We start from the raw sequence: 25,799 nt of genomic DNA on the forward strand, positions 1-25,799 counted from the left end.
TTTCATCCTGCTACTTCTTACAAATAATACAGGATTAGTCACTAGGCCAACACCTGTAGCTCTTGCTCAACACATCAGAGCTGTACCGAGGTTAGAAAAAACACAATTGGAACCAAACTACTAGGAAAAGGAACTGATCTACAGGAAAAAACACCTCATCAAACAATCTTCAGACACAAAATGAACACAATGGTGGTTGTACAAAACAGGAGTTAACTGCCCTAACATCTGACCAGCGTAACAAGAAGTCCTACATTTCTCAGGACATTCCAGGCAGCCATTCAGCTCCCTAAAACCCAGGAGAAAAAAAACAAGCAATCAGCCTTTTGCTGAATTAATAAGATGAAGTGGCTCACCATGTAGCCAGACAAGCATGATTCAGAGCATGAGGCAATAGACTGCTTAGATACAGGGAAGGAAGCATTGTTCCACTACCATGAAGTTACATCAGCCAACCTTTTGTAGAACCACGTCACTTACAGGGTCTGCTCTAAAAGGCTTCCTTTTTGTTACAATACTCAAATAGAAACGATTTAAAAAATATTTGTTCATATTACCTCTTATTCCCCTACCTATTTTTAAAGCATTTAGAAAATAGAAGTTGCATCGAGGCCCCACCCTGAATTTCTTAACACAGTGAAGAACCACAGCAATTATTATATTGCAGTCTTCCTGCTAACACACTGTAAAACACCAGAAGTGGGACAAATAAGAGCAAAGTAACATTGATTAGCTGTCTTCTGAAGCCTTACTAGTGAGAACAGTCTACAAGCCAGGGGTGAGCAATTGCCACTCTGCAGCCAAGTCCCAGGTTGTGCTCAAGTCAAGGACAAGTGCCCTCACTTCCTCTCACCTGAGGTAATTCACTTCTACACCAACATATGTAACATGCTGCCATTCTGCAACAGATTTCAGTTAAACTTGTGGTACACAGACTTAACAAGCTTCAAATCCAGAGCCAATGTCACACATCCTTCAGAAGACAAAAAACACCCCTACAGAAAAATCCCTGGAGAAACGGATGTATCACCTACCTTGCTGATGCATTAATGAGCATCAGAGGCATTGAATGAGCCACGGGGAGGCCAGAAGCCTAAGCCAATGTCAGGTTACAAGTCCAAAAGCTCGGCATGCAGGCTAAAGCCCCAGTGAGGCTTTAGCTCAGACTAGCCTTGGCTCTATTGTCTTCACAATCAGCACTCTGAAGGAGTGCATGTACGTTATTGGATATCCTTTTTTGGCACTTGTGCTGCTCTGACTCCTTCAGTCAGCTGGCTCATCTTAATAAACTGAGAAGGGAAATAAATAAGAAATAAGAGCATAAAAAATGACTTTTTAAATAATTGTAGTGACATGAAGTAGAACATTCAGAAGTCAGCCAAGGATGGGAGGCAAGGAAGATCAGTTTGTCACATCTCTCATTTTGCTGCAGCAAGCTTTCATCATCTTTGCCAACACTTCCTTTCAGCAGAAAACAAAAATCACTCCTCTCAAAAGGAAAACAAACAAAACACTCCATTGGATAAGATCTACTTATTCACTGCATTATGAGATACTTACAGTGCAAGAAAAGGTGAAAACATTTCACAATCACATTGGAACATAAGAAACATCTAGGTTAAAATCCAAGCTAGGACAAAAAGTACATTTAAGCTAATCACACTCTGACAGGCATTAAATCTCCCAGGGCAGAGGCCCACCACATTACGATGTCAGACAACCATACTGCCACTAATGGCAACAGTGCATCAAATCTGCATTGAAGCATCAGAGAATTTAATAAGAAAACCAAACAATTTTCTAAGTGAATTCCCAGAATTACATCCTGGCCATAACACATTGGATTATTTTGCAAAAAACTGATCTGTTTTCTGTTCTTCCAGACCAGCAATTACTTATTTTTGAATTATACTTTTGTAATTATCAGAGCAAAGACAGCCTGCATTTTAAATGCTTTTACTAATCATCTAGTTATTAATAAATTAACAAAAGGCACCACTTATTTCAAATCTTTCTAAACTCATTTATAATAGAATCTTGTCTCACTTTCCGGACTGTGATTAATAGAATTTCTTTCTATTCTTCCTAAAAATTACACTCTCCCAACTGTTCTACAATGCAATTTAAAAAAAAAAAAAAAGGCAGAAATTAATAGCACCACATAGCTTCGGGTTGGTTGAATACAAGAATGGGGAGAAGTTTTCCTTCCAGTAAAGCCCTAGAAAGATATTAGAAATACAGTAGAAGTAAGGGAACACCTGTAGTCACCACCAGCCTTCCAAGCAGACAATGATGGCAGGCTGCACACAAGGCTCAACTCTAAAAATTATATCAACAAAATCTTTGAACACTTTCTATTTCTCAGCAGAAAGTTATTATTGTTGTTTAATCCAAACCTACTGAACTCAATCTAGAACAGGCTTAGAATCAAGGTGCAACCAACCAAGAGATTATATTCAATATAAACACAATCAGTAGAGTCAAAGGTTAAGTTGTGAGTTGGTAAACTTTGCTCTTCATTATTAATGGACTACTCTGCTTCTTATTGTATAGGCTCGTTTGGATTATCCTTCCAATTCAAGAGAGTGTGCAGCACCCTGAACTGCAGCAGCAGCAGGATTCTCTAAGTGAATTCAGAAAGCAGCTTATCCTTGTAACATTCTAGTCATTAGAGTTTCTCATTTTCAAATTATTTTTCCACTTTCAGTGCCTGACTTGCAAGAATCACTATCAACTGTTAATATAACTAAATAAAAGGTAAAGAGATTAAAGAAGGAAATCAAGTCAGTTTAGTTTCCTATTCGTGACCAAGCCCTACTTCTCATACTGAAGGAGTACAGTTATTGAACACAACAGTCGTTCAGCATCATGCACAAAAGATAACGTTTACTTATCAGCTTCCTCCTTTCTTCCTAGCAATTCAAGACAAGACAGTAGATCTCTAACTTCTCCATGATGCTCCATTCCAGCAAACCGCTACTCACCGCATTGGTCATCACGAATAAAAGACCATTGTTTTCTAATCCTCTCCCTCCCCCTTCATGCCCAGTCACATACTCCCCTCCCCTAATCCTCTCACTCTTTAAAACACCACATAACTTTTGCAGGCTGCCTGTTTGCAGCAGCTCTAAACAAACCACACAAACCAAAACTCTCACCCCTGACTATGTTTGAAGTGAAAACTAAGAAGAATACAATTTAACTGGAGACGAGTCAACAGCTGGGCATAGATGAGAGCTGTGCAGCAACCAGCAGGAAAGAAGCATTGTTACAGAAAATGGGGGCTAGAAGCAGGGAATGAGAGCCAGCTTTGTTCACAGCCGGTAGCCTAAGTGCCTATCAGTCAGCAAAAGCATTCTTAGCACGGCTGCACCAAAGCTTCCTGCCGTCGCTCCGCACGTGACAGGCCCGCACAGCAGCGCAGGCCGCGGCCATCCCCGCATAGCAGGAGTGCCCCAGAGGTCAGCGCTTCCAGGCATCTCAGCAATCTGGGAATTGCCTCGGCTTATCGCTTGGAAGCAACATAATTACACTGCTTGCAGGGCCGGGGCAGCAGTTTGTAGCCGCGACGTTTTAGTCAGCTACAGGTCATGTACAATTTTTTAAAATACAGGAACATTAAAACATGAAAAAATCCACTTTTTCAATAGAGAAGAAGTGAAGCTACTTTTTTTTTTTTTCCTGACGCTGTCTATGGTGTTCTCTTGAGTAACTGAGTTTTGTGGTTCAGTTTTTTGTTATCCTTTTTTTAAGGTGAGCGGACCAAAATGCTGAACATTCTACAGAAAAGTGATTTTTCCCCATACAGAAAATGAGCTAAACCTACTGAATAAAAGGCCCATTTCAGAGTTAAAAGGTAGAGAAAATAAAACCTGGATTCATGCTAAGTTTGTGGCTCCCTATGAAAAGTGGTATTCTACCAAAAAAAAAAAAAAAAAAAAAAAAAAAAGAAATCCTTACTTCCAGCTGCTCAGAAGCTGAGCATTTCACTATTTCACTCCCAGTGAAGCAAGTCAACCAGAGGTTCTACTCAAAGATCTTCCAGCAACAAAAGGGGGATGGGGGGTGGGGGAGGCAGCGGAACAGGACAGTGGATTCCATCAGCCTGCCTACCTCACAAGCCTCAGCAGAACCACAGTAAATTCCAGCTGCTCCAACTCGCTGCTTGACCCACGTGTTTCTCTCCCATCACACACCAACCTGATGACAGAGCTCACCCAACAGGTATCAGCATTTGCAACTTGCCACATGCTATTTACTTCACCCCATCCCATAGAGCCCTTTTGCTATACAGATGACTACTGCCTGCTTGCTTCACCACTGAATTGTCATATACTAACAAGTATACTTCTGCTAGTTCTAGGAGCTCTAGCAGACTTTATGCTCTTTAAGTACAGAGGAGAATGAAGGAAATAACATCACTGAAAAAATATAAGAAGTACCACAAAAATTCCCAATTTGATTGTAGAAAAGGGGAAAAAAAAGCCCATACAGGACTTTCCTGACTGCCTGCTTTTGTTTAAAGTATTTTTTTTTAATTGTCAATAGCTATTTAAGCTATAACTGATACGTGAAAGAGGGGATTAAAGTAATTAGAAGTTCAGCCTAGCAAAATGCATGCTGCAAAATTTCCCATTGAAGTTAAAGAGACATTTCTTTTCTGCTTCCATTTAAAACTGAAACGTACAGACAGTATGACACAGGACAGAAATCCCACCCTGATGTGAATGGAGCTAGATGCACAGCCAGAGATAGCGCTCACATGAGCGGTAACCCAGTCATTTAGAAGATATCCTCATAATGCTGGGAGGGAAAGGGCAGGAGCCAGAACACTGGCCATTCTGCAGGAACAATGACCTCAGCAACTGTCAGCAGTGCCTTCTTACCATTGTTCACTCTTCCCGAGATAAAGAGGCATTTACAGATAGCAGACAATGCAACAAGTAAGAAAACCTTCCACATTTGCACCGCTTTATTTCAGATGAATCATTTCAAACTTACATAACATCAAAGGCAAAGAGATTTCTTCCATTTTGAAAGACAGAAATGTACACTTTGGTCTATATCAACCTGCATCCCGAAATTCCTCCTGACAGGCAGCTATCGGACAAGGATTACGAGACAAGAACTACGAGATTTCATTCAGAACAAGGCACGTATTACTCCATCTTGCATCTCAGATGGCAAACATAACCAAACACCCTGGAATACAGAACGAATTCCTGGAACAGCATAACAGCAGAGAAACTTGGACTAGCACACAGAATTAACCTGGTAAGAAGAAGTAGAAGGAAAAGGGATTTAGCAGAGACCCACACGCATTTTCTATTCCTATTTGCAGTTCTTCTTAACACATACACCCACACCTCAGCTCCTCTCCAGAAACAGGAGGGCAGGAAAGACATTCAAGGAAGCAAGTAAATAAGGGCAAAGGAAAGCCACATTCCTGACACTTGGTTACAAACACAGCTGTTATCAGATAGGGTTTGGAGGAGCCTGCTGAGGTGGTGCTCTCACATGGAAGGGAAAGGTAGAGCGTGAAAGCAAGGACATCTGACCACCCCCTTCATGTTTCAGCCACAGGGAGAAAGACAAAAGGAGTTTCCACATGCCAGCATATGTCTTTCCTACAGTTTCAAAGAAATTGTTACCACCTTTTGAACTAATTTAAACTATCAGCCCGTGCACAATGTGAACACTGAGATCAGTGCCTCCTGTCCCTGAAACAGGGCACACAGTACTCTCAGAAAGGTGATCCCTTCATTTACCTGTGTTCCATCTAGGTCCTACCTTAACTACCACTTACACCAACACAACCAATGACTTTGGGTTACACTTGCTTTCGTGGCTATCTTCACAATACTTTAAAAAAAAAAAAAAAATAGAGAGAGTGGAATTTAAGAGGAAGCAGCTTGATAAATCATCACCATACTAAAAATACTGCTCTTTCCCATTTATCTGGGAATATTTTCAGATAAATACTACAATTGAGGAGGATCATCCAAACCAGTGTGTGTGATTATCCCCATTATTTCCAAACGCAGTACAAGAAAGGATAAGCAGTAGATGCATTTCAGCATATTTTATTCTCTCTTTTGGACTTAACTGTAGTCTCAGGAGGCCAATGTCAGGGATTATTTCTCATCTGAACTTTTGCACACTTTTCATTTTAAGTGCTTGGAGTAGGTTCTGAAGTGCTTCCAGTTTGCTCTGGAGTCTTACTATCTAGAACTTTGTAGAACTTTGTCCTTCAAACTATTCTTTATTTGTTTAACATTTAAATTTGTTATGCTTTTCTTTCTCCTCCCCATTAATTGCCTTCAGCTTTATTACAGAAAGCAGTAATAAGCAGAGGAGCTAGCATTACAGATACAAAAACCAATACAGCTGCAACTTCGGCAACATACCTACGTTCCTATTATAGTTTTTCCAGAGGTTGGGTCTGATTGTATCATCTTGATTTAGAATTGCAATCTTCAAATACAGCTATTCAGTTAGTCTTGATGAAACAATTCTGTGAGTAAGCCTTAGTCATAGAACACTAGGTTTCACAGTAATCATCTGGAGAGTCCAGACACCTCAGCTTTGTGCTAAGATTCTCACTGCTGGGGAAGGCAGAGGCAAGAAAGGAGTGAAAAGCCTTTCTGCTTCACAGAGGTCTACGAAATACCAAATGGCAAAGGCAATGCTCAGCCAAGATGCTGTATCAGAAGAACCTGGTGGCAGACAGAACTTTGAAGTGATACAGTTCCTTGGTTATTAACTTCAGAAGGCAACACTGCATATCTCATCTTTTCAGACACCAAAGATCTGCTGCTGACCATAGCGTAAACAAAACTCTGATAAACAGAATTCTGATATGCAGTCGAGAAGCTTCCTAACTGCCCCCCAACAAGACAATATTCCATGCTCCAGTCAACCAATACTTATTTTTCAGTCTCACCACGTAAGAAACATAGAACCAGAAGGGTCAGTAGGTGCAAGACGTGTATGACAAACAATATTTTCAGCTACATACTGACAAGGTACTTTTACAGATAGATCCCCTAGCTAAACCTCAGCTGTTTCCCTAGGAGCTCCAGGGGACACCCACCCTCTAATCACCACCAACGCAACTACAACAGCACAACTAGGAAACATACACAGCCGTTCTACACGGCTGCACCTACAGCATCACATCCACTTCTGATAGAAGTATCCTCGGTTCAAGTCATCACTATGTTGTTTATAAACAGTGGACCTTTCCCATTTCCTTTAGCTAAATACTCCCCTTTCGGGGAGCATTGATCTACTCCACATCATTCAAAGGAGTCAAACAAAACAAACAAAATGAAGCCCACTTAGTTTTCTCATGAGATAACCCTCCAGGAATTTCCTTTCCAACATAGCCATGCTATTAACAGAGGGGCTTAACCTGTAAATGGTGGCCAATCACTTTCCACAACTCAGTTTCAATACTGAAGGAAACACAAATTCTTTTGTCAGAAATCCGTGCCTCCAAGCTTGGCTTCAAGATCATAATATCCACTAGAAATACTATTTCAAGGAATCCAGATTTACGGGTTCGCCAGAAAAACTACCTTACATGGGGTTATTCAGAACAACGTTGTTCCAAATAACGCACAGGAACAACAAGAAGCATCCCGTGCTCACAGAGTTAACATGACCTGGCCTTCTCCCAGATATAACTGTGGGGAAGCCAGCCATCAAAAATGAACACAAATTACAGATTTATTACAAGCCTTGGAAATTGTTCAGATAAACAATACTTGCCATACCTAGCCCCAGGTACTGTTCTGATCCCATATTAATTACACGTCACTAATTGTTTGATAACACATTGTCAAGTAACACCTTTTTAGAGTTACTTCTTGAGTTCTGCAGTTTTGGTAATTTGAACTGTTACATTCTGCTACAGACAACCTTACCCTTACATAGCATGACTGAAGACAATCATGTTTCCAGTATTTATTCAGTGAAGACAACCACACTTGCTTCAACTTTGCCACAGGGACCTCATCCATTGCAAGTCCCGTTCTATAGAGTCATTTATAAAAAAAGCCTGCTTAAAAACCAAATCAATATTAATTTGAAGTAATTTCATATTAGTTCCCACCGTGGCAGCCATTATTCCACTGTGTAAATACCCACTCTGAAAAATAAACATTCATGTGGAAAATGAACTTAAATCCTTATGTGTTTTTAAATGCAATCTGGACAATCGTATCTTGTCCAGAGTGGTAGAGCACACTAATTTCCACTCAGTGCAAGTAAAGAAATGGGACCATTTGTTAAATGATTGCTGACCTAGTAGGGCAGAGGAAAGACACTGCTATGGACCCCATTCAAACCAGGCAAGAACAGGCTCTGCAGTCCCTCAGGACTGTGAGTTGAAAACTAATTACTGCCTGGTTGAGGAGCAGTGAAGGGAAATATTTTGCAAGGAAGCCTCTAAGAAAGATCTCAAATGAAAAAAGGCAACGGAGAAGAACACGGAAAAACTACAAATCAAAAAAGCTGCCTGCTTTTGCATAATTCCTATTTTTAAGCAGGTCAGAATTTAATAGATTTAGTTAGGTGAGAGGGACAACAAGACTGAGAAGTACCAAGTTCTGTTATTGCTTTTCTGCTATGGAAAGCTAAGTAAGAAAACACATTATAGCAAATTATCCAGGCCAACAGGAGTAATAGCAACCTTGCTCACCTCTCATAAGAAGATGAACTCCTACCACAATGCTTCCTAGTGCTACCATGTTACTGAATTTAGGCTACCTTCCCCCACCACAAAAGGGCAGAAACATCTGCTTGTAACAGATTAGGAAACAAGAATCCTGTTAGAGATTACTAAATACCCTTGAGAATATCAATACTTTTTAAAACATAATGTCAACTTAATTTCTTAGCACTTAGGTTGTGCTTCATGCTTGTAAATATATGTAAACTAAAAAAAATCTTAATGGGTGAAGGCTAGAAACAACTCTGAAGAGTTACTAAAGATCCCACAGAGTTACAAATAACAGGCGTGAGCAAAGTACCCAGTCCTGCAGGCTTGCTTGTAGCCGACAAGTTCCCCAAGGGTATTCCAGGCAAGGAAAATCTATGGATAACAGAAGCAGACATCATTTTCCCCAGCCAAGTCTCTGCCCCTGTGACCTTGGCAGAGCTCACTGCTCCCCTGGATCCACAAGACACAAACTGGATCTGCCAGCATTCAAATTAATGCTTTCTTCATTTTCTCAGCACAACTCCTTGAAGCAAGAACATCCCCGTGTTTGTGAACACACAGTGCATATTTGAACAATATGCCCCTAAAATAGCATAATTATAAGAAAAGACAATGTTTTCAAGACATTTTGGACTCAACATACATAAATGCACAGAACCACAGAATTCATTTTGAGACTTCCCTGTGGCTATTTGCTTAATCAGTACGTTCACTGAAGAAGTCATTAGCAATATTATTTGCCTGAGAAAACATTGAACATAGCTTGATACTAATTTTTGCTGCGTTTATACTATGACCAGGAAAAATTCAGGAGATACAAATGACTGATGTCTTTCTTAACCAGAGGGTAGCTTGCTGTACAGATTACATAACTTCAAACATCCTATAAGGTAAAAAAAATAAGCCTTTGATTCAAATACCACCAATTAACTCAAACAGACATCTAGAGTTTGACTCCCTGTAACAAACTAAACATGGAGACCACAACTTCTTACATTTAGACATGTACAGCTTTGCAGCCTTCACACTGACCGACCAGATGTGCTCAGTGCACACCTCCCAGTGCACCACACATCACCTTTCCTGTCAGTTCTAGAGCATGGGAGAACAAAACAGAAGAGAAGATCCTACTTCACAGTGCCAGCTGATTGGTATGGCTGGTAGCACAGCAGGCAGTCCGGCGCTTGGTCTGAACATCACTGACTGACGAAACTGGTTTTGGATGAGTGTTTTTAAGCCTTTTTTCACAGTGACATAAGCCCTGTATCTATTCTCACAGTATGCAACAGCACAATGTGTGCCTTAACATACCTGTGAAGCACAATAACCCATTTCTAGTTGTCTTCCTCCAAACAAGGATTAGTTAGCTGCTCACTGATAAGATTTTACTGATTTTCCATCCTATAAAGATAAAGTCAGCTCCCAGGCACAGTCAGATCTCAATCTCTGTTCACAATAATCTTTGCCCTATGCATCGAACTAGAAGTAAACTCCATACATACTTCACAAAAACGAAAACTGTAGAGCTCTGATGATACTGGAAAAAAACCACCTCAACTGCCATTCAGTAGCTGCTGTTGCCTATCACCATAGTTGTAAGTATTTAAGTTTTAAACTTTCTGGGTAATCTTCTTTCCTGAAAACAATAAATAAATTGAAGTAATTTCTTAGGTCCACGCACAACCTAAAGAACAATATCAAAATTAAATGTTTCAGGATTGTTTCCAGCAAGTAGAAGATAATTTCTGATGTTAAATTCACTCAGCTTATTTCTAGTACCTCATGTTACTTCTTCACATGCATTTTCTACATTTCTTTATTGTTATGCTTGAAGAATCTCACCAACATTGAAAGAACTGATCCAACGTTCTAGTGCTTATAAAGGTCTCAAAGTGAAGAACAAAACACTGTTACAAAACCTGTATCTAGACTTACGCATAGTATAAAGCACACTTGAAAAGCTGGTGCGTATAGCCTCTACAAAGAATGAAGTCATCAGCGTCCTTGAATGTGATTTTGGATAGAATATTAAGCTATGTTTATGAAAACCATAAGAGGAACCAAGAAGTCCCAGCAATCTGTGAGTATTGAACTGTTACTGTGACCCATTTCTCTACTTCTCATTGAAGCAGTAACAGATACTTGCCTGGAGCTGGAGAAGCAGTTAGAAGAAAAATCCAATTAATTACAGGACTGAGGTGAAGGGAAGGGAAATACTCCCTGCATGTACATTTAAAACTATAATGAAGTCAAGAACTCAGGTTCAAAATACAAAAGAGGTCAAAGAACTAAAAATCCTTCTCCTTACATCTACTACTAAGGAACTTCCCCCTTCTTTTTAAAATCCAGTGCAGACTGCATATGGACCCTCAGCTTAAAGGTGGAGAGCTTTACATCTCATTACTAATACCCTGACACAGTCATTCCCACAGCATCCATTAGTATTGTTCAAGACTACATTAGAAGAGATTAGGCCCTCAATGTTTCACAATCATAGCCACCACTAGATTAGGCTGCAAGCAAGATTTCATTTCTCCCACCATTTTGTACTGTACACTACCAACAGCTACAGCAAACACTGAAAACCTTCATAAAGCACATTCTTTCACAGCATAGCTGTGAAAAAGTCAAGCAACCGAAAGTGAGCGGGAGTAGAAGGCAGCAGGAAATGCTGATAACGGGGTGTAACACAGCAATGCCAGCCAACATTCCCACACGTACAAATCAAGAATTACTGAGCTAATAAAAAAATTGTTTTAGTTCTCCTCTGGTCAAGTGTGCCAAGATAAACACGAGCATGGACACAGACATGGGCATGGACACAAACCCTCAGAAGCTTACAAGTATGTTAAGGAAAACTTCTGTTAAGAGATAAACATTCATACCCTTTGTTTTAATGCACTACACTCCTCAAAATGAGAAACTGGATACTGCGTCCAGAGGGGTGACTGAAGGAAACAAGACCTGAAACTTAACACAGGAGTCCTCCAATATTCTCTTATTTCTGAAATATTTATCATCTCTCCCTCATCTTCTCCATAACTATTAAAGCTATAATCAGTAGTCCAGGTATTATTAGCTGAAGTAGAATTACACTGCCTACATACTGACAGGAAATTTTGACAAGAAAATTCATGTGAACTGTATAGATAAGAGTTAAGACTTGGACAGTGTTACGTGACAAATTAGGAGCAAGAAGATAGGCAATAACTTCAACAGGAGACCATCACAGGCTGCAAGATCTTATTTGACAAAAAAAGGTCTGAAAATAAACCGGTGAAGAGTTACAGAAGAAGCAGACTATTCTGCAACACTCTTAATTTAAGATAACTTTCAGCGTAATTAGTTTGGCTGCTATCGTAAACATGCACAAGGGCTCAGAGTGCCAATTTAATGCCAAAGACTTGGAAGAAGTGTCAGGTGACTGCTAAGGGAAGAGGCAATGCTCAGTTTTACTCCAGTGAGCATGCACACCAGTCCAAAAACAAAAGAGGTAAAGCCTGCGTATTTCAAAAGTTTAGAATGTTTGGAGTTTATTTTGTTTTTAACTTCCTAAGACATTGCACGCATACGAGGGACATTATTTTTCCACAACCATGAAAGCTAACTATATTTCAAGAGAAGATTTTGTCCTACAGGTGGAAACTCAGCACCAGTTTTACATGAGAGCACAATGTGCAACATTTCAGCCAGTGCAGTTTCCCACAGTTCCTCACACAGCAGAATTCCAACACAAGGTTACTAGTTTTAGGAACAAACCATGCTTACTTTCACCATCACGCTTTCTATTAATCTGAACAAGGTAAAAGTAAGTCCTACCCATCCGTACAGCTATGTGACAGCACCAGTTTGAAACGTAACGCAGAACAAATTGCTTTGCTAACTGCATGCATTTATCGCTGATATTTCTGTGTACACATCGGTTAATATGTAGTAAGAAATCTCTGATGCATACTTAGAAACCGAGTACACAACCGAGTAAGCGGACACGGGCGCTTCGCCTCACCGCGCGCCCAGCGGTGGGCGCCGGGACTCACGCCGAGGGGCCGCAGCCCGGCCGGCCGCCCGGTGCGGCGGGGCGCTCCCAGCCCCAAGGCCGCAGCGGGGCGGGCCGCACCGCAGGGCGCGTTCCGACAGGTGACATCAGACCGAAACCGCGGAGTTTCACCGAGAGCAAACATCGCAGCGCCGAGATCGGCGGCGGCGGCACGCGCGCGCCCGGAACACGGCACGCCGAAGCCCACGGCGGACGCTCGGGAGTCGTGGCCGAACGGCGGTTCCGAGTTCAAACCCGATCCCGTTTCCGAGCGCCCCGCAATAGCGGGCGGAGCCGCAGCAACCTGTTGGGCGCCGTTCCGGCCCTGCCCCGGGGCCGCGCGGCGTTACTCACGGCAGAGGCGGGCGGCACCCGCCCGTGCACCTGTACGGGCACCGCCGGCTGCGGCCTGCCGGCCCGGGCCGCTCGCCACCCGCGTGTCAGCGGCCCCCGCCCGGCCCGGCGGGATGAAGAATCCCGCGCTACCGGCCTCTCCCGGTCCAGCCGCCCCCGGCCGCTCCCCGTGCCGCCCGCCCCCAACAAAGGGACGCGGCCTTTCCCGGCGACTCCGCCCCGCCCGCGTGGGGCCCCTCGGCGGGGCCCGGCCCATCTCGGCGCGGGGCCGTCCCGCCGCCGCCGCCCGTCCAACAGGTGGGAAGCGGCCCGGTCGGGGGCTCCGAGCCGTCCACGAGTTCGCTCGGCCCGGCCGGGACGCGGGACCGCGCTGAGCGCATGGCGAGGCCCCGTCCCAACTCGGTTCCGCGCCCCGGCCGGGCTGCCTGCACCTTCAGGCAGACAGACAGAGCCTTACAGCCGCCGGGACGCCGCGCCGCGCGGGGAACGGCCGTGAGGAGGAGCCGGCAGCGGGGCCGCCCGCAGCTCCGTACCGCACCGCACCGGGGATTAACGCGGCAGCGCTCCGCCGCCGGGTTGAGCCTTACCTTGCTGGACGCGGCCCTGGCAGACATTTTGTTTCCTTCTTTCCCCCAGAGTAGGGAGACCGCGCCTGCAAGTACCGAGAGCGGGGAGAAGGGATCTCCGCCGCCTCCCGCGCCTCACGCAGCCGCCCAAATAAACATCCCACAGGCAGGGAGGAGGAGGAGGAGGAAGAGGAGGAGAGAGGCGGGCGGCGAGGGAAGGGGCGGGGAAAGAGGAAGGGAAGAAGGGGAAAGAGAGTGAAGCCCCAACTTTGAGAAAAGTGCCGGCTCTTTCCCGCTCGGGCCGGGGTTGTGAAAGGCGGCGGTCGCTGCCCGACCCGCGATCCCAGCGCTCCGCTCCGGTCCCCGCACGGCGCCGCGTGCCGCGCAGCCCCGGACGCTCCTGAGTGCGGCGCGGCCCATTCCTCCATGCGGGGGAGCGCCCCACCCCGCCTGGACCCCCGTCCCGCCGCCGCCCCGGCTTTTCCCGAGCGGCGGCACCTGCGGGGCCGGCAACTCCTCGGCTCCCGGCCCCGCCGCCCCCGGCGGTCGCCGAGCGGCGCAAGAACGGCCGTAGAGCCCGTCCTCCTCCGGTCTCCCCCCGCGCGGTGGTCGGAGCCGCGGGCGACGGCGGCGGGGGCCGAGCGGCGGCCGTCCGGCACAGCCTATGGGAGCGCGGGGGGCGGTTTGAAACGCCGGAGCAGAGCCGGGAGGAGGGGGGAGGTACGGCGAGCAGCGGCGGCGGCGCAGCGGGGAGCCCGGAGCCGGGCCGCCCCCACTGCTCCCCCATTCGCGAGAGGCGGCCGGGCGCTCCCGCTGCCCCTATTGTCCGCAGGGCGGGCGGGCGGCGGCGCTCCGGCTGGCGTCTCGTTCTCCGGATAAAGGAACAAAGGCGCTGACGGAAAATAGCCGAGGAGGTCCGGCCCGAAGTGGCGGCCGCTCGGACTGCAGCTTTGGCAAACAAACGCCTGGGTGCTCGAGGTGAAGGCGTTTTCGGTGCCTTTTACAAAATAAGTATTTATTTAAGAAATAAGAGAAATCACGCAAAAATATTTTTTTCCATTTAGATAAGCGCTTCCTAAAGACGCCGCCCCAGCTGTGGGTGTGGGCCATGGCCGCACCCCGCCGGCCCCGTGCTGCGCTACCGCACCGCGCGCCTCCCTGCGCAGCGGCTGCAGCGCCTTACTGACCTCGCTTTGCTCTCTGTGTCAGACGAGCAGAAGCCCCGTGTTAGCTCTGGTGCCGCGAGTAACCGGGAGCGCCCGCCCGCACAGAGCAGCACAGGTGAGAGAAAAGCCCAGAGCAGAGCATGCCACAAGCGCTGTGCACACAAGTGCCAAAGAGGAACTGTATCGGGGCCTCACGTTTTTTTGCAGTTGTACGCTTTACACGCTATCAGCTGCCACAGTGCTCCGTGAATGCTTGAAAGCATCTACATTCCCAAAAAGAGGCAACAATTTAATGGCCAAAACACCACTTTACAAAGGAACGCCCTACTCAAAGCCTCCGTGTGAGTTTTATGTTTGTTCTCCTTTGAAAATAAACAAATCCATATTCCAGGAAATAGCTGGAGCAAATTCCCAAGGCAGCAGCCTGAAACCAAGGGGAAAGGGCCGCGGCAAGGAGGACACAGCAGTGCGGAGCCCGGCCTGGTAAGACCTCCTGCCTGGGCTGGGCCCACCAGCATCCCTCAAGGTACAAGCCCAACACAGTTGTGTCCCCATCCCCAAGCTGCCAGCATCTAGTAGCCCTGCTATGCACCTGCCCCTGCCCTTTCCCACAGTGGCCAGAGGCACCGATGCCATCAGAATTTCTCCTCCCTTTGCCTTTTGCCAAAGCCCCTCAGCTGACTCCAGCACACAAAAACACTGCAGATCTGTTCACTTGTGCACTGCTAGAAGTAACTGCGCCTCAGATTTTGAAATCTATCTACGCACGCCAAAGGAGGAATGCGACAATTTTTATGCCCACATCATATGCGTAATTGCCAGAGGAGGCAGGAAGGAAAAGGCTAAGATCACAACAGGAAGGAGGGGGAAGATTTCAAGGTGTTGAGGCACAAAAAGAAGCTCGATGAGGGAAAAGGGAGAGCAACTTGAAAAAGAGCAAGCTCACAGCCCTCCCTTATGTCTACCCCAAGCTCCACCAAAAAGAAGAGGCAATTTTTGTAGCACTTTAAGAATACAGGTCGACCAAATGCCATATATCCATACACTGAATTCAACACGGATGCAGACTATTTGAACAGGCAGAGCTGCCAGCACAGAGTTCAGAACATCGGGCAGCGGATACGAGATGATTGCAGATGACCTCTTGCCAGGCTGGAAGAGGTCCGGCCCCAAAAGACTCACCTATTTGTTTCTTTCTTTCCTTCTTTTCAATCAATCTCGTTTCCTTTTCTTCCTTCCTTTCCTTCCCTTTCTCCCTCCTCTCCTGCCTTCTCCTTCTTTCCAGCAGCTGTGTACAGCTCTGCTGGTGATACCAACCCAAGAAGCCAGAAGTGCCAACTCATTCTGTTAGCACTGGTAAAAGGTACACGCTTGTAGGTGCCTTCATAGATATTTTAATGAAAGCGGGTTTTGTTTCTGCAGCCATTTCAAATTCTTCTTCAGAAGCACTTTTGCATCTCTTCATTAATAAATTACTGACAAGCAAAGCTACCGCCACAATATTGATAACACCAAATCAAACTTTGGCCAAATGTTGGTTGAATAACCTAAATCATTGTATAAAACGGAAGAAATCTTGACTGATTCTCTCATTTATCTTATTTCAAAAATTCTTAATAAAGTATTACAAAATTCATCTCTGAAACGAGAAAGTTGCCTTTTTTGAAAAATGTTGGGATTCCTCTGTATTAATGAATTCCCTGAAAAAAGGCTCTAACAACAGCAAACACCTATCCATATACACACTTGCAGCTACAAACAGCAAAGCACAGACAAACATGTCAATGTCCATGCAGATAAACGCACTGCAGGGAACACATTCAGTGAGATAGATATACAGCAGATCTCATCTGCAAGGTAAAAATCAAACTTTAAATAACAGTTCTGATACTGCCTTTTCAGGTCCTGAAAATGGGACAACTTCTTTGTCTTTAGAGAGAAAACTCCGAGAAATCAACAGTTGAACACCAGCAGTACTTTACATATCTTTAAAATAACTGCCACTGAGAGATGTCTAAAAAAAGTACTATTGCATTTTCTTGTTAAAAATAAAACTGCTTTGATCAGTACAGCTCAAGCCACAAACTTAAATTGATTCAAAGGACACAGAAGGACAATCCAATATGTGAATCCTTCTTTCTGTATCTGCCATTCTGCAAGAACAGGAAGTCTATTCTCTATGTTGATTTAATTTTTTTAAGAAATGTTTTGATCACTTAAAGATGAGGAAGAAGGAAACTACAGAACCACAGCCACTACTGAGACAACTTCCTGTGGTTTTCGTGGTGTATGTGGCTCAGAAAGAAAACAATTCATAGCAGATTTTTCGAAGATATCAGATGCTTGTACTGCAGCACAAGGTAGTCTTGGGCAAATTAGCTATAAATATGCCTACATGGGATCAATGATGCCAAGCAGTTGAGTTGATACAGTATGTTCTCTATTTGTAATTGCCACTTGATTTCAGCTTTTCAGGAATGAAGATAAAAGGGGAACTGAAAATCAGAATTCACAGTGCAAACCACAAAAGAAGAAAGTATCTTTTTTTGCCTCAAGAAATAAGGAAGTGGTTTAAACAAATCATTAGGAAATCCATATGCTTAATATTATATAACTTTTTAGAGTCTTTTTGAATCAAGTCCCTAGGGAAAAAAACATTGGTGTAGTAACAATGTCTATAATGACTCTTATCTTCCTCCTCCTTACACGCAGTTAAAGCTAACTTCCTAAGCTTACAGACTAAAGCTTACTTCCTACATTTCTCTCTAGAAGGCTGTGATTCACTGCAGGTCCCTCATCTAAAAACACTGCAGATATTTGCTCAGTATTACAGTGAACAGAGTCTTCTAATACCTCGCTGCCTTTCACAAAGCAGAACCGTTAGACAAAATCCCAAACATCTTTAATTTCTCTCTCATTAATAGGTGAAAGCATACATCTCAGGTACACATCAGAGGCTGAATATAGCCTGACAGGGAATAAACCAGACCTGTTTCACCAGTGAGGAATCTTAAACACCTGATGTACTATATTCATTGCTATGTCTTATTTATTACTAGAAGTGTATTAGGTTTAACATAGTGCAAGGCTCTTCTGTTCAGGCAGAACATCAGCTCACTTTTTAAGCAAATGGCAAGTGTATAAACAGAATTAAAAGTAGGTTGTAGGGGCAATGCAAGATTATTTCCATCTTTAAAATATTAAAATAATTTATTATTGTAGAGCTGAAGAGAACACAGAATACACAATTTGGTTATTATTTTAGGATATCCTTATAAAAAAAAAACACGTCTCCTTGGTTTTGGCCAGGTTTTAGAGAATCTCTTTCATTCTTATTATTATGTACAGTGACAATGTCTGGGAACAAAAGAACACGTTATCAGTAAGTTTTAATCTTGGTTCATGACAGCAGAGCTAATTCATTACAGCAGTGCTATGTAAAACTGCGTCCCACTGACAGATACTTTGTGAATGGGGCTGTGTATTTGAAATTCGCTGCAGCTGATCAAGGCTAATTTTACAAAATGCTTCACTACAAGCAGCCACTAAATGTCAGAATACCAGATATACTTATTCTGCTTTGTTTAGCTTTCTCCAGCTTTTTTAACTGAGAGGGGACAGTAAAAACACAAAGATAGGTAAAAAACTTAAGCAGTCTTACACTGGAGACAATGCCACCTATGCAACATTGTTCTGGAATTACTCTTCCTCATATTTGCTTACACAGAACAGGATAATGTGACTTGTTCGTTCTCGAAGATGTGTGCCTAAACAAAAAAGAACAGGTTCCAAAGTTGACATGTACAGGTATCTTCGGTGAGTAAAAGCAAAGAACTAATAGACACCAGTACAAAAATCTTTGCCACTTACAGACTGTAAGGATTTTGGAAAGGCAGAGCAGGGATAGCTTAATAAAATTGATGGATTTAATTAATTGCTGGCAAAGTCCTCAGGATTGCAGATTTTTCCAGGAGCCCTTGCACACAATGCAAAGTGACAAAGCTGTTCTCTGAAACCCAAAGAGAAATCCCCATCTTCTAGGACTGATGAAGCCATGCATGTGGGTTCTGTTAGGGAGTGGTTTTCCAACCCAGATCATTTTGAAACATGAGATGACGTCTCCAGTTTCTCGAACGCAAATACCTCACCAGCAATGAGCACCACAGAACAGCATCACAACTCACTTTTGTTAATGAGACAGCATGCATACAGAACGGGAAACTATGTGCTGAAAGCTGCTGTATTCAACATAAAAAACACAACACTGGACATTTTTATACTCCTAAAAGATTTTACAAATACTGCAAAAAAGCTCATTTCCTTCCTAGCTCTTCATATAGATACTTTAGTGTAGTTGCAGAAATGTACAAACTTAAACGTGTGGACTCTAGAAGCAATAACTCACAGTTCTTGCTTCAGCTTTTGGCATTAGACTCTCTTCTCATTTTTTCCCCTAAGTATTCTTACGACAACTGGCACAAGACTCCATCTACAATCTTAAAAAACACATGCCCATTTCCACCAAGTCAAGGAACTGACAGTGTACTCAAAAGCAGGAACAGCAGATTAGAGCCAGTAATACCAGCATAATCTTTACCTCATCTGGCAGCTCTGTCCTAGCAGTACCTGCTCTGTAAGAATGACTTTTGTAAGGTTTAGGGGAGGTAAGTAAGGTGAGTAAGCTTCTGATGGTCATGCCCAAGGGTTACGAACCTTTTCCACCTTGTTTTTATTTCTACTTCCTGATCTTAAGGCATCTAAAAGAAAACCAGTTCTAAAAGACTGCTGTTTCTGACAGTAGAAGAAACTCAGGTCGTCCCTTTTGTGCCCTGTACAGCTCCTACAGCACACTGTGGGACGGCTGTACAGCACAGTGCTGTCACAACTGGTCTGTGATGGTTTTCTGGGGGCTCCCATTCAAAGGCAGTATCATTGAAAAGTATAATATTCTGCTATAAAATACTAGAGCAGAACACAGTCTTATGAATTTTAGCTCAGTGTTTCAATAATTCACTCCACTAGAAACAGTCTCACTTAAGATATATTTACTGAGCGTAATATACTTCTCATCTTAAGAGTTAAGAGTGCTCTTCAGTCACTTTCCATGTGCAGCAGCCAGGGAGACATCTGGCTATCTGTGATATTACACATAATGTTTTTGGCTGTCCATGACTGGCAGGAAAGCTCCCAGGGACAACATGTGGTTTTGCAATACACACTGGTGGAACACTTCATCTGCAACTGTTTGTGGTTAATATTAATCTGTCTAATTACACAAATAAAACTCACAACAAGTTTCTAAAATAAGTTTACACATTTTACTTTATGTAATAGTTTCAAGTGGCAATATACTAGAAAGGACAATAGAAAGTGCTTAGTATGGGAGGATATTGCATTATTTCCTGATCTGTTGTCAGGAAAGAAAAAAACGTCACAGGTTGCCTGTTGGGCTTTGCACAAAAACCATCAGGCAACACACACTGATGTGACAGAAGCCCCACTTTCTTCTGTTGTTACTCGATTATTCATCTCTGCCCCTGAACCTCTTCCCACCACCTTCATAGCTACATCAGGCTGTGTAAGCAAGTTAGTGAAACAGTACTTCTTAGAAAATTATTCTTGTAGAACAGAAGCAAGAGTAGGTGGCCAAAGACGGGAACTTTTTAAGCTGGGTTTACTGGTAAAGGTAACGATTATGTACCTACAGTTGCTTATCGTTTACCTGTGCTTGAAACGCATAGATCTCTTCACTTGCAGATTTCCAAACTGAAGCACAAAAGGAACCCTTTCTTTACAAAAGCAAGGAAACCCGCACTTCACATGAGCTGTGACTGCACACTTCACTCCTACGAAATTTGTATTACATGTTTCAAAACATCCTTTTAGACATGCACGCATTTGCATCATGCACATGCAGGAAATGCTGAGATGCATGCTTCCTCAATTTGCAGATTCCCATAGTGTCGGCTGTGTATAGATTCAATGAAGCCAGTTGTTACCAATTCACTCAAAAGGCTACAGAAAGCATGCTTTTCACACTTTGTCCCATTTGCAGCAATCTCTAATATATTTTCAGTAAGTTTTGTTTTATTTTTTTCCCTAGAAATAACTAAATATTATCTCAGTTTAAGATTTAAAAACTTGATTTTTGATCACAGAGAAATACCGGATATGTTTAATGTGGTAAACATGAGGTTCAAAGAGATATGAGCTACTAAGTAAGCAAGACTTTCTATAAGATTTCCTCTACAGTCATCACATTGCTTATAGTGTGCCAGGGTCCAAATTTCACTCGTTTCTCTCAGCAGAAATTCTCTCAGTGTGATTCAGATTCAGTCCAGCTCTCAGGGACTTACTCTGCACACAGCTCTGTAAACTGATTTACGTTTCCCAGACCAGGAGCTCTTCAGAGAACCTCACAGGTGGCACCTGCCCACAGGCAGGGGCTCAATTCTGACCTCAGCAGGTTAAAGCTGGTTGTGTAGTTGCTTACCGAGAACACATTCACACCTCAGAAGGCAAGCATATGTTACAAGGGTACATCTCAATCTCCAACTTTAAACCTGAGAAATCAGCAGACAGAAATATTCCAGGTTCTGCTGCATTACCAGATAAACCTTCCTGTTTAAGACTGCATGCCTACATCATGGCGATGCCAAGAGGCTCTAGTCAGCATGATGCTTTAATCTGCCTAACACGCACAGAGAGCCCAGCAAGATTCCAAGCAAAACCCTTCTAGTGTGAAGCTAACCATTCAAACTCCCTGTTCTTCTACCGCATCTGGATGAGCATTTCTCACCTCTACGTTGTTAGGCAGCAGAGGCTTCACCATTATATCCATTTCATTAGCTAAACCTTTTCTTTACACATCTGTCAGTTCCATCCGGTGTGCAAGCTGAAAACCTGTAACTGCCATATCTTTTTTTAAACGTGTGAGACTTTAATCCCTGTGAAAGGTGCGAAAGCAAGAGCCTGGGGAACGAAATGCTTCTTGTTTCCAAAGCAGGTAAAGCCAGGACAAGCAATAAAGAAAGCTTCCCTGCAAAGACCAGGCTGCAGCTGTTGGCAGACCCTCAACCCCTTCCCCATCCACATGCACCTGCAAGCTTGCTTGTTGCTTTCAGTGCTGCTTTACTGTTATAAAGATACAGCCTCTGCCTGTAAATCTCATTCTCTAACTCCTAAGTCCTTCTGAAAGCCTTTTTGAAATGGAGAGAAGTCAATTTTGCCAAGTGTCAGAATCTTTGTGAGTCACACAACTCTAGTACCTCTCGGAGCTGAGATTGTAACTGACAGCAAGATGCTTGATACTGTTGTGATCCTATATGGTTTCTTACAAGGAACGTAACACATTTTGACAAAGTTCTTCCACAGATACTATATTAAGATTTTTTCCCCATGCTTTTCTAAAGTTCCTCATTAGAAAGGGCTGCCCTTCAAACATTTATTTTCCTCACGAAGGCCCAGTTATAAACCTGGAGGCTGAAGCAAGCCCTATGAGTACTTATCATAGAATCACAGAATCACTTAGGTTGGAAAAGACAACTAAGATCATTAGTCCAACTGCCAAGCCATTCCCACCATGCTCATTAACCATGTCCTTCAGTGCTATATCCACACTTGTCTTGAATGCCTCTAGGGACAGTGACTTCGCCACCTACTAGGGCAGCCCATTCCAACACTTCACCCCTATTTCTGAGAAGAATTTTTTCCTAATATCCAACCTGCACCTCCCCTTAATGGCAAGTGTAGATCATTATCTCTCATCCTACTATCCAATAATACATGATGACATTTCTCAGAACACCAGTGCACCAGACATGCACTACTGGACAAATGTTTCTTCTAAGGCCGTGTATCAGGATAGCAATACTTTATTTGGATGAACAGGCACCTCCTTTTTTTCCTTAACAATACACACAAAGAGCATGCAAACACCAGAGCAAACCTAGATCCCAAGTAACCACAGAAAGTATTCCAAAACATTTTACCTGTGTCAGCACCCTCATGGGCCTTAATGGTGCTGACAAAATGATTATGAAGATAATTAGTGGTTTCTCTTTACAGGCTCCATAGTCTGGAGGCAGCAGTCAGGGTTGGCTGGGATCTTCATGGAGGAGGGCAGAAGGAGGCCAGGGAACAGGGAGCTGCTACAGCTCATGTGATGCCCCTCTGCTGCACCCCAGTCAGCACTGCACCTGCATCACCACAGCTCGCCTACAGCTGTGATCCAGAGAGGTCATCACTGAATGTCTGCTTCACGTGGGAAAATCAGTGAAATTACCTACATAAACATATTCAATGAGGATTACTAATCATATCTAGTGTTTGTTATGTTTGCTTGGGATAATGTAGTAGCCCTCAGTATATTAAAAACCACAGAAAATTCTGAGCTGTACAAAATTTTTGCTCATATATATGCAGGGTCAGCTTTACCCACGCCTGGTCACAAAAGGCCCAGAGACAAGGGTGTGTGCAGCGATGCCTCCCTGGGGCAGCACCAGCCCCATCTTGCATAACCTGCTGGAGAGGCAGGAGAGCCATGAGATGGACGTGGCTTCAGAACGTGTCACTGCGCTCACACTCAACAGTGTTGCAGCACAACTTAATGAGATCTTCCCCAAATGGGATTTCATGTTGTGACTAAGGGTGGATGCTGAACACGTGAATGTTATTATCTGAACTACTCCTCCAAGCAAAAACTTCATTATGTATTGTATTTAATAAAAAAAAAATGTTTTGTTTCTAAGTGATCAGATTAGACTGTATCATCAAAATATATCTAAATCATATTTCCTTCTCACTGCAAACAAAATTCCACTAAGTTGGCTGAAGTCTCTGGAATGCATCTGTGTTATATGCGCTGTTTCAGATAAAGTCCTTGATTTTTAATTTCTTTTTTTTTCTTTTTTTCTGAACTCCTGCCTGGACTGGAAAGACAAATACAAAGCATACACCACCCTCCTACAACTCTTCTCCCCAAATCTGTCAACAGATGGAGATGGTCAATACACTACTGACATAGCCCTCCATGCTGGCCAGCGAAGGAGAAACGATGAGTCTCAAAGTAAGGAGCACCTGGGGATGCTCCGCTTTACCATACCATATTACTAGTAAGACAGGATGAAGGGCAGTATTCTATAGCGTCAGCATACCCATTTTTCAAGAGTTGTTTCTTGTATCTGCAATTGACATTAATTCAGCCAACGTACACACTCCATCACAAAAGGTTCTTTGAATATAGGGAGGCAGAGATACTCTAAAATCAAGCATGCGGAGCTGCTTGGGAGCAAGGTCTGCATTTGCACAGTGCAGGCAGCCAGCAGCAGGCTGTGCCCCCTGCCAAATGTCTGGCTGCACAGGAGCGGGCAGCTGAGGGACGGGCACTGACAGTGCCCAGCCACAGCCTCCCACTGGCTGGGGACAAGGCAGCTTCCACTCCTATTAGAGAACCCCACCACAGCCCTCCCATCCGTGCTAGCTGCAGTATGCAGAGATGCTCTCTCTGTGGCACGCTCCCCAGGCACAGCTCAGGCCCTGCACTGCCACAGCCTGGCCCCAGCTCCCAACCATGGTCACTTCTCAGGGCTCCAGCAGGGCCCAGTGCTCTGCTTGTCTCGTATTTTTAGCAACGACCCCGCTGCTGCAGTGTTTTACAGCTGAAACAAACACGCCATTATATAACATTATTATGGTTGTATTGCAGTCCTTGCCTCAGAGAGACGAAGTGCAGTAACTATGAAGATTCAGCTGCATTGAGAGGCAGAAGACAACGCACAACTGGACACTGTGTGCATTATATCTTGATTAAAAATAGGGGTGTAACAGAGTGCTTGGACTGAGGATATCCCCCTACCCCATCAAAAAGTTATGCACGTATAAATTTTGAATGACTTGCAGCATGAAAACAAATTGCTAGACCGCCAGCTGAGATTTCAACTCATTTTGAGCCTCTAATTATGCTTGAGCAGCTCTTCAAAACACAGAAATCTGTTTCTGCCTGCACAGCAGAGCATGGAATGAGCAAGACAAATATTGTAGTAACCTTCATAAGCAATCCAAAAGCTATTGTGCAAACTGTCCCCTGCCCCTCTTCTCTCTGAAGTTAGTACTGACTATGGAAACAATAATAAGATGCTTCAATTATTGACCGAGTTCTCTATTTTTAACATTAACTACAACATTTTAAACAAGCACTGGATGTAGTCTGTGATAGCATCTTCCCTTTCTCATTCTCTGCTGTGTGGAAGAAGTATTTAACAGACATACTTTGATGTAAGTACAGATCCACAGACAGATAATTTTCTTCTGAACAAACTTGTTTCTCTAAGTATAAATGCAATGCAAACGTAACTGGTATAGTCCTGTCTGTGGTAACAGCTGTAATTAAGTCATACCTGCTCCTATTGTCAGCGATGTTTATTAAGCTCCACTTTGCAATGAAAGGGCAAACAACTGTGACTACACCCTTGTTTTAGCAGCAGCGGGATACAGATGTTACATTCTGGACTGCACTTGTCTCACATCCCTTCAGTTCTGCAACAAAACTGGTATTTTTCACTTTTCCTTCCTAGTTTGTGTTTCAGAATATGGAGAACATTCACTAGGTTCTTCTGCTCTGTTATATTATGTATGAAGGAAAAAAAGTGTAAAATGCATTGCATAAGGCATACTGCTTTTCAGAATCCCATTTTCAAGCATTTTCTGAGGTCTTTTTAGGAGGACACACTCCTTGTTCACAAAGAATTCCCCCATGGGGTTAGTATTACCACCTGTTCCTTGATGGCTGCTGAGACAGGCAGCACAGAGGCTGGCTCTTACCCCCCAGGGGCCACAGGCACACCCTCCCACCTTGCGTTAATCACTGAATAACTCCCAGCATCAGTAAAATATCAACAGGGTACTACATGGCCTAATTAATAGCTTTACCAAGAGTTAAATGCTTTAGAAAT

The 25,799-nt window shown here is 43.6% G+C and overlaps 2 protein-coding genes across 10 annotated transcripts in view; one reads left to right on the forward strand and one right to left on the reverse strand.

Annotated features, from left to right (window-relative positions):
* TJP1 (tight junction protein 1) overlaps nt 1-25,799 on the reverse strand; it is a 156,975-nt gene that overhangs the window by 57,324 nt on the left and 73,852 nt on the right. Inside the window, exon 1 of one of the 8 annotated variants that reach the window (XM_085234411.1) lies at nt 13,950-14,086. The exons of 5 other annotated variants lie outside the window; for them this stretch is intronic. Coding sequence is in view for 1 of the 3 variants with exons in the window: in XM_085234409.1 (XP_085090535.1) it covers nt 13,703-13,729 (27 nt within the window). In the remaining 2 variants the exon portion in view is untranslated. Of the gene's footprint in view, nt 1-13,115; nt 13,255-13,702; nt 14,087-25,799 lie in introns of those variants that run through there. 2 more of the 8 variants (XM_085234409.1, XM_085234410.1) reach the window with 2 other exon arrangements.
* LOC146543539 (uncharacterized) lies at nt 14,070-16,412 on the forward strand. Of its 2 annotated transcripts, none has more exons than XM_085234441.1 (2): nt 14,070-14,962; nt 15,239-16,412. In XM_085234441.1, exon 1 carries the CDS (start codon nt 14,108-14,110, stop codon nt 14,558-14,560), a length of 453 nt encoding a protein of 150 aa, XP_085090567.1. In that variant the 5' UTR covers nt 14,070-14,107; the 3' UTR covers nt 14,561-14,962; nt 15,239-16,412. The 2 variants fall into 2 exon arrangements, with proteins under 2 accessions (XP_085090567.1, XP_085090566.1); XM_085234440.1 differs by having other exon boundaries at nt 14,070-14,659; nt 14,746-16,412.

This window comes from Meleagris gallopavo, chromosome 12, assembly GCF_905368555.1.
Source record: "Meleagris gallopavo chromosome 12, MGAL_WU_HG_1.1, whole genome shotgun sequence".
Taxonomy (NCBI): domain Eukaryota; kingdom Metazoa; phylum Chordata; class Aves; order Galliformes; family Phasianidae; genus Meleagris; species Meleagris gallopavo.

Excerpts from the sequence above, each read along its gene's own strand:
- LOC146543539 (XM_085234441.1), top strand. The coding sequence starts at position 14,108 with ATGCGGGGGAGCGCCCCACCCCGCCTGGACCCCCGTCCCGCCGCCGCC.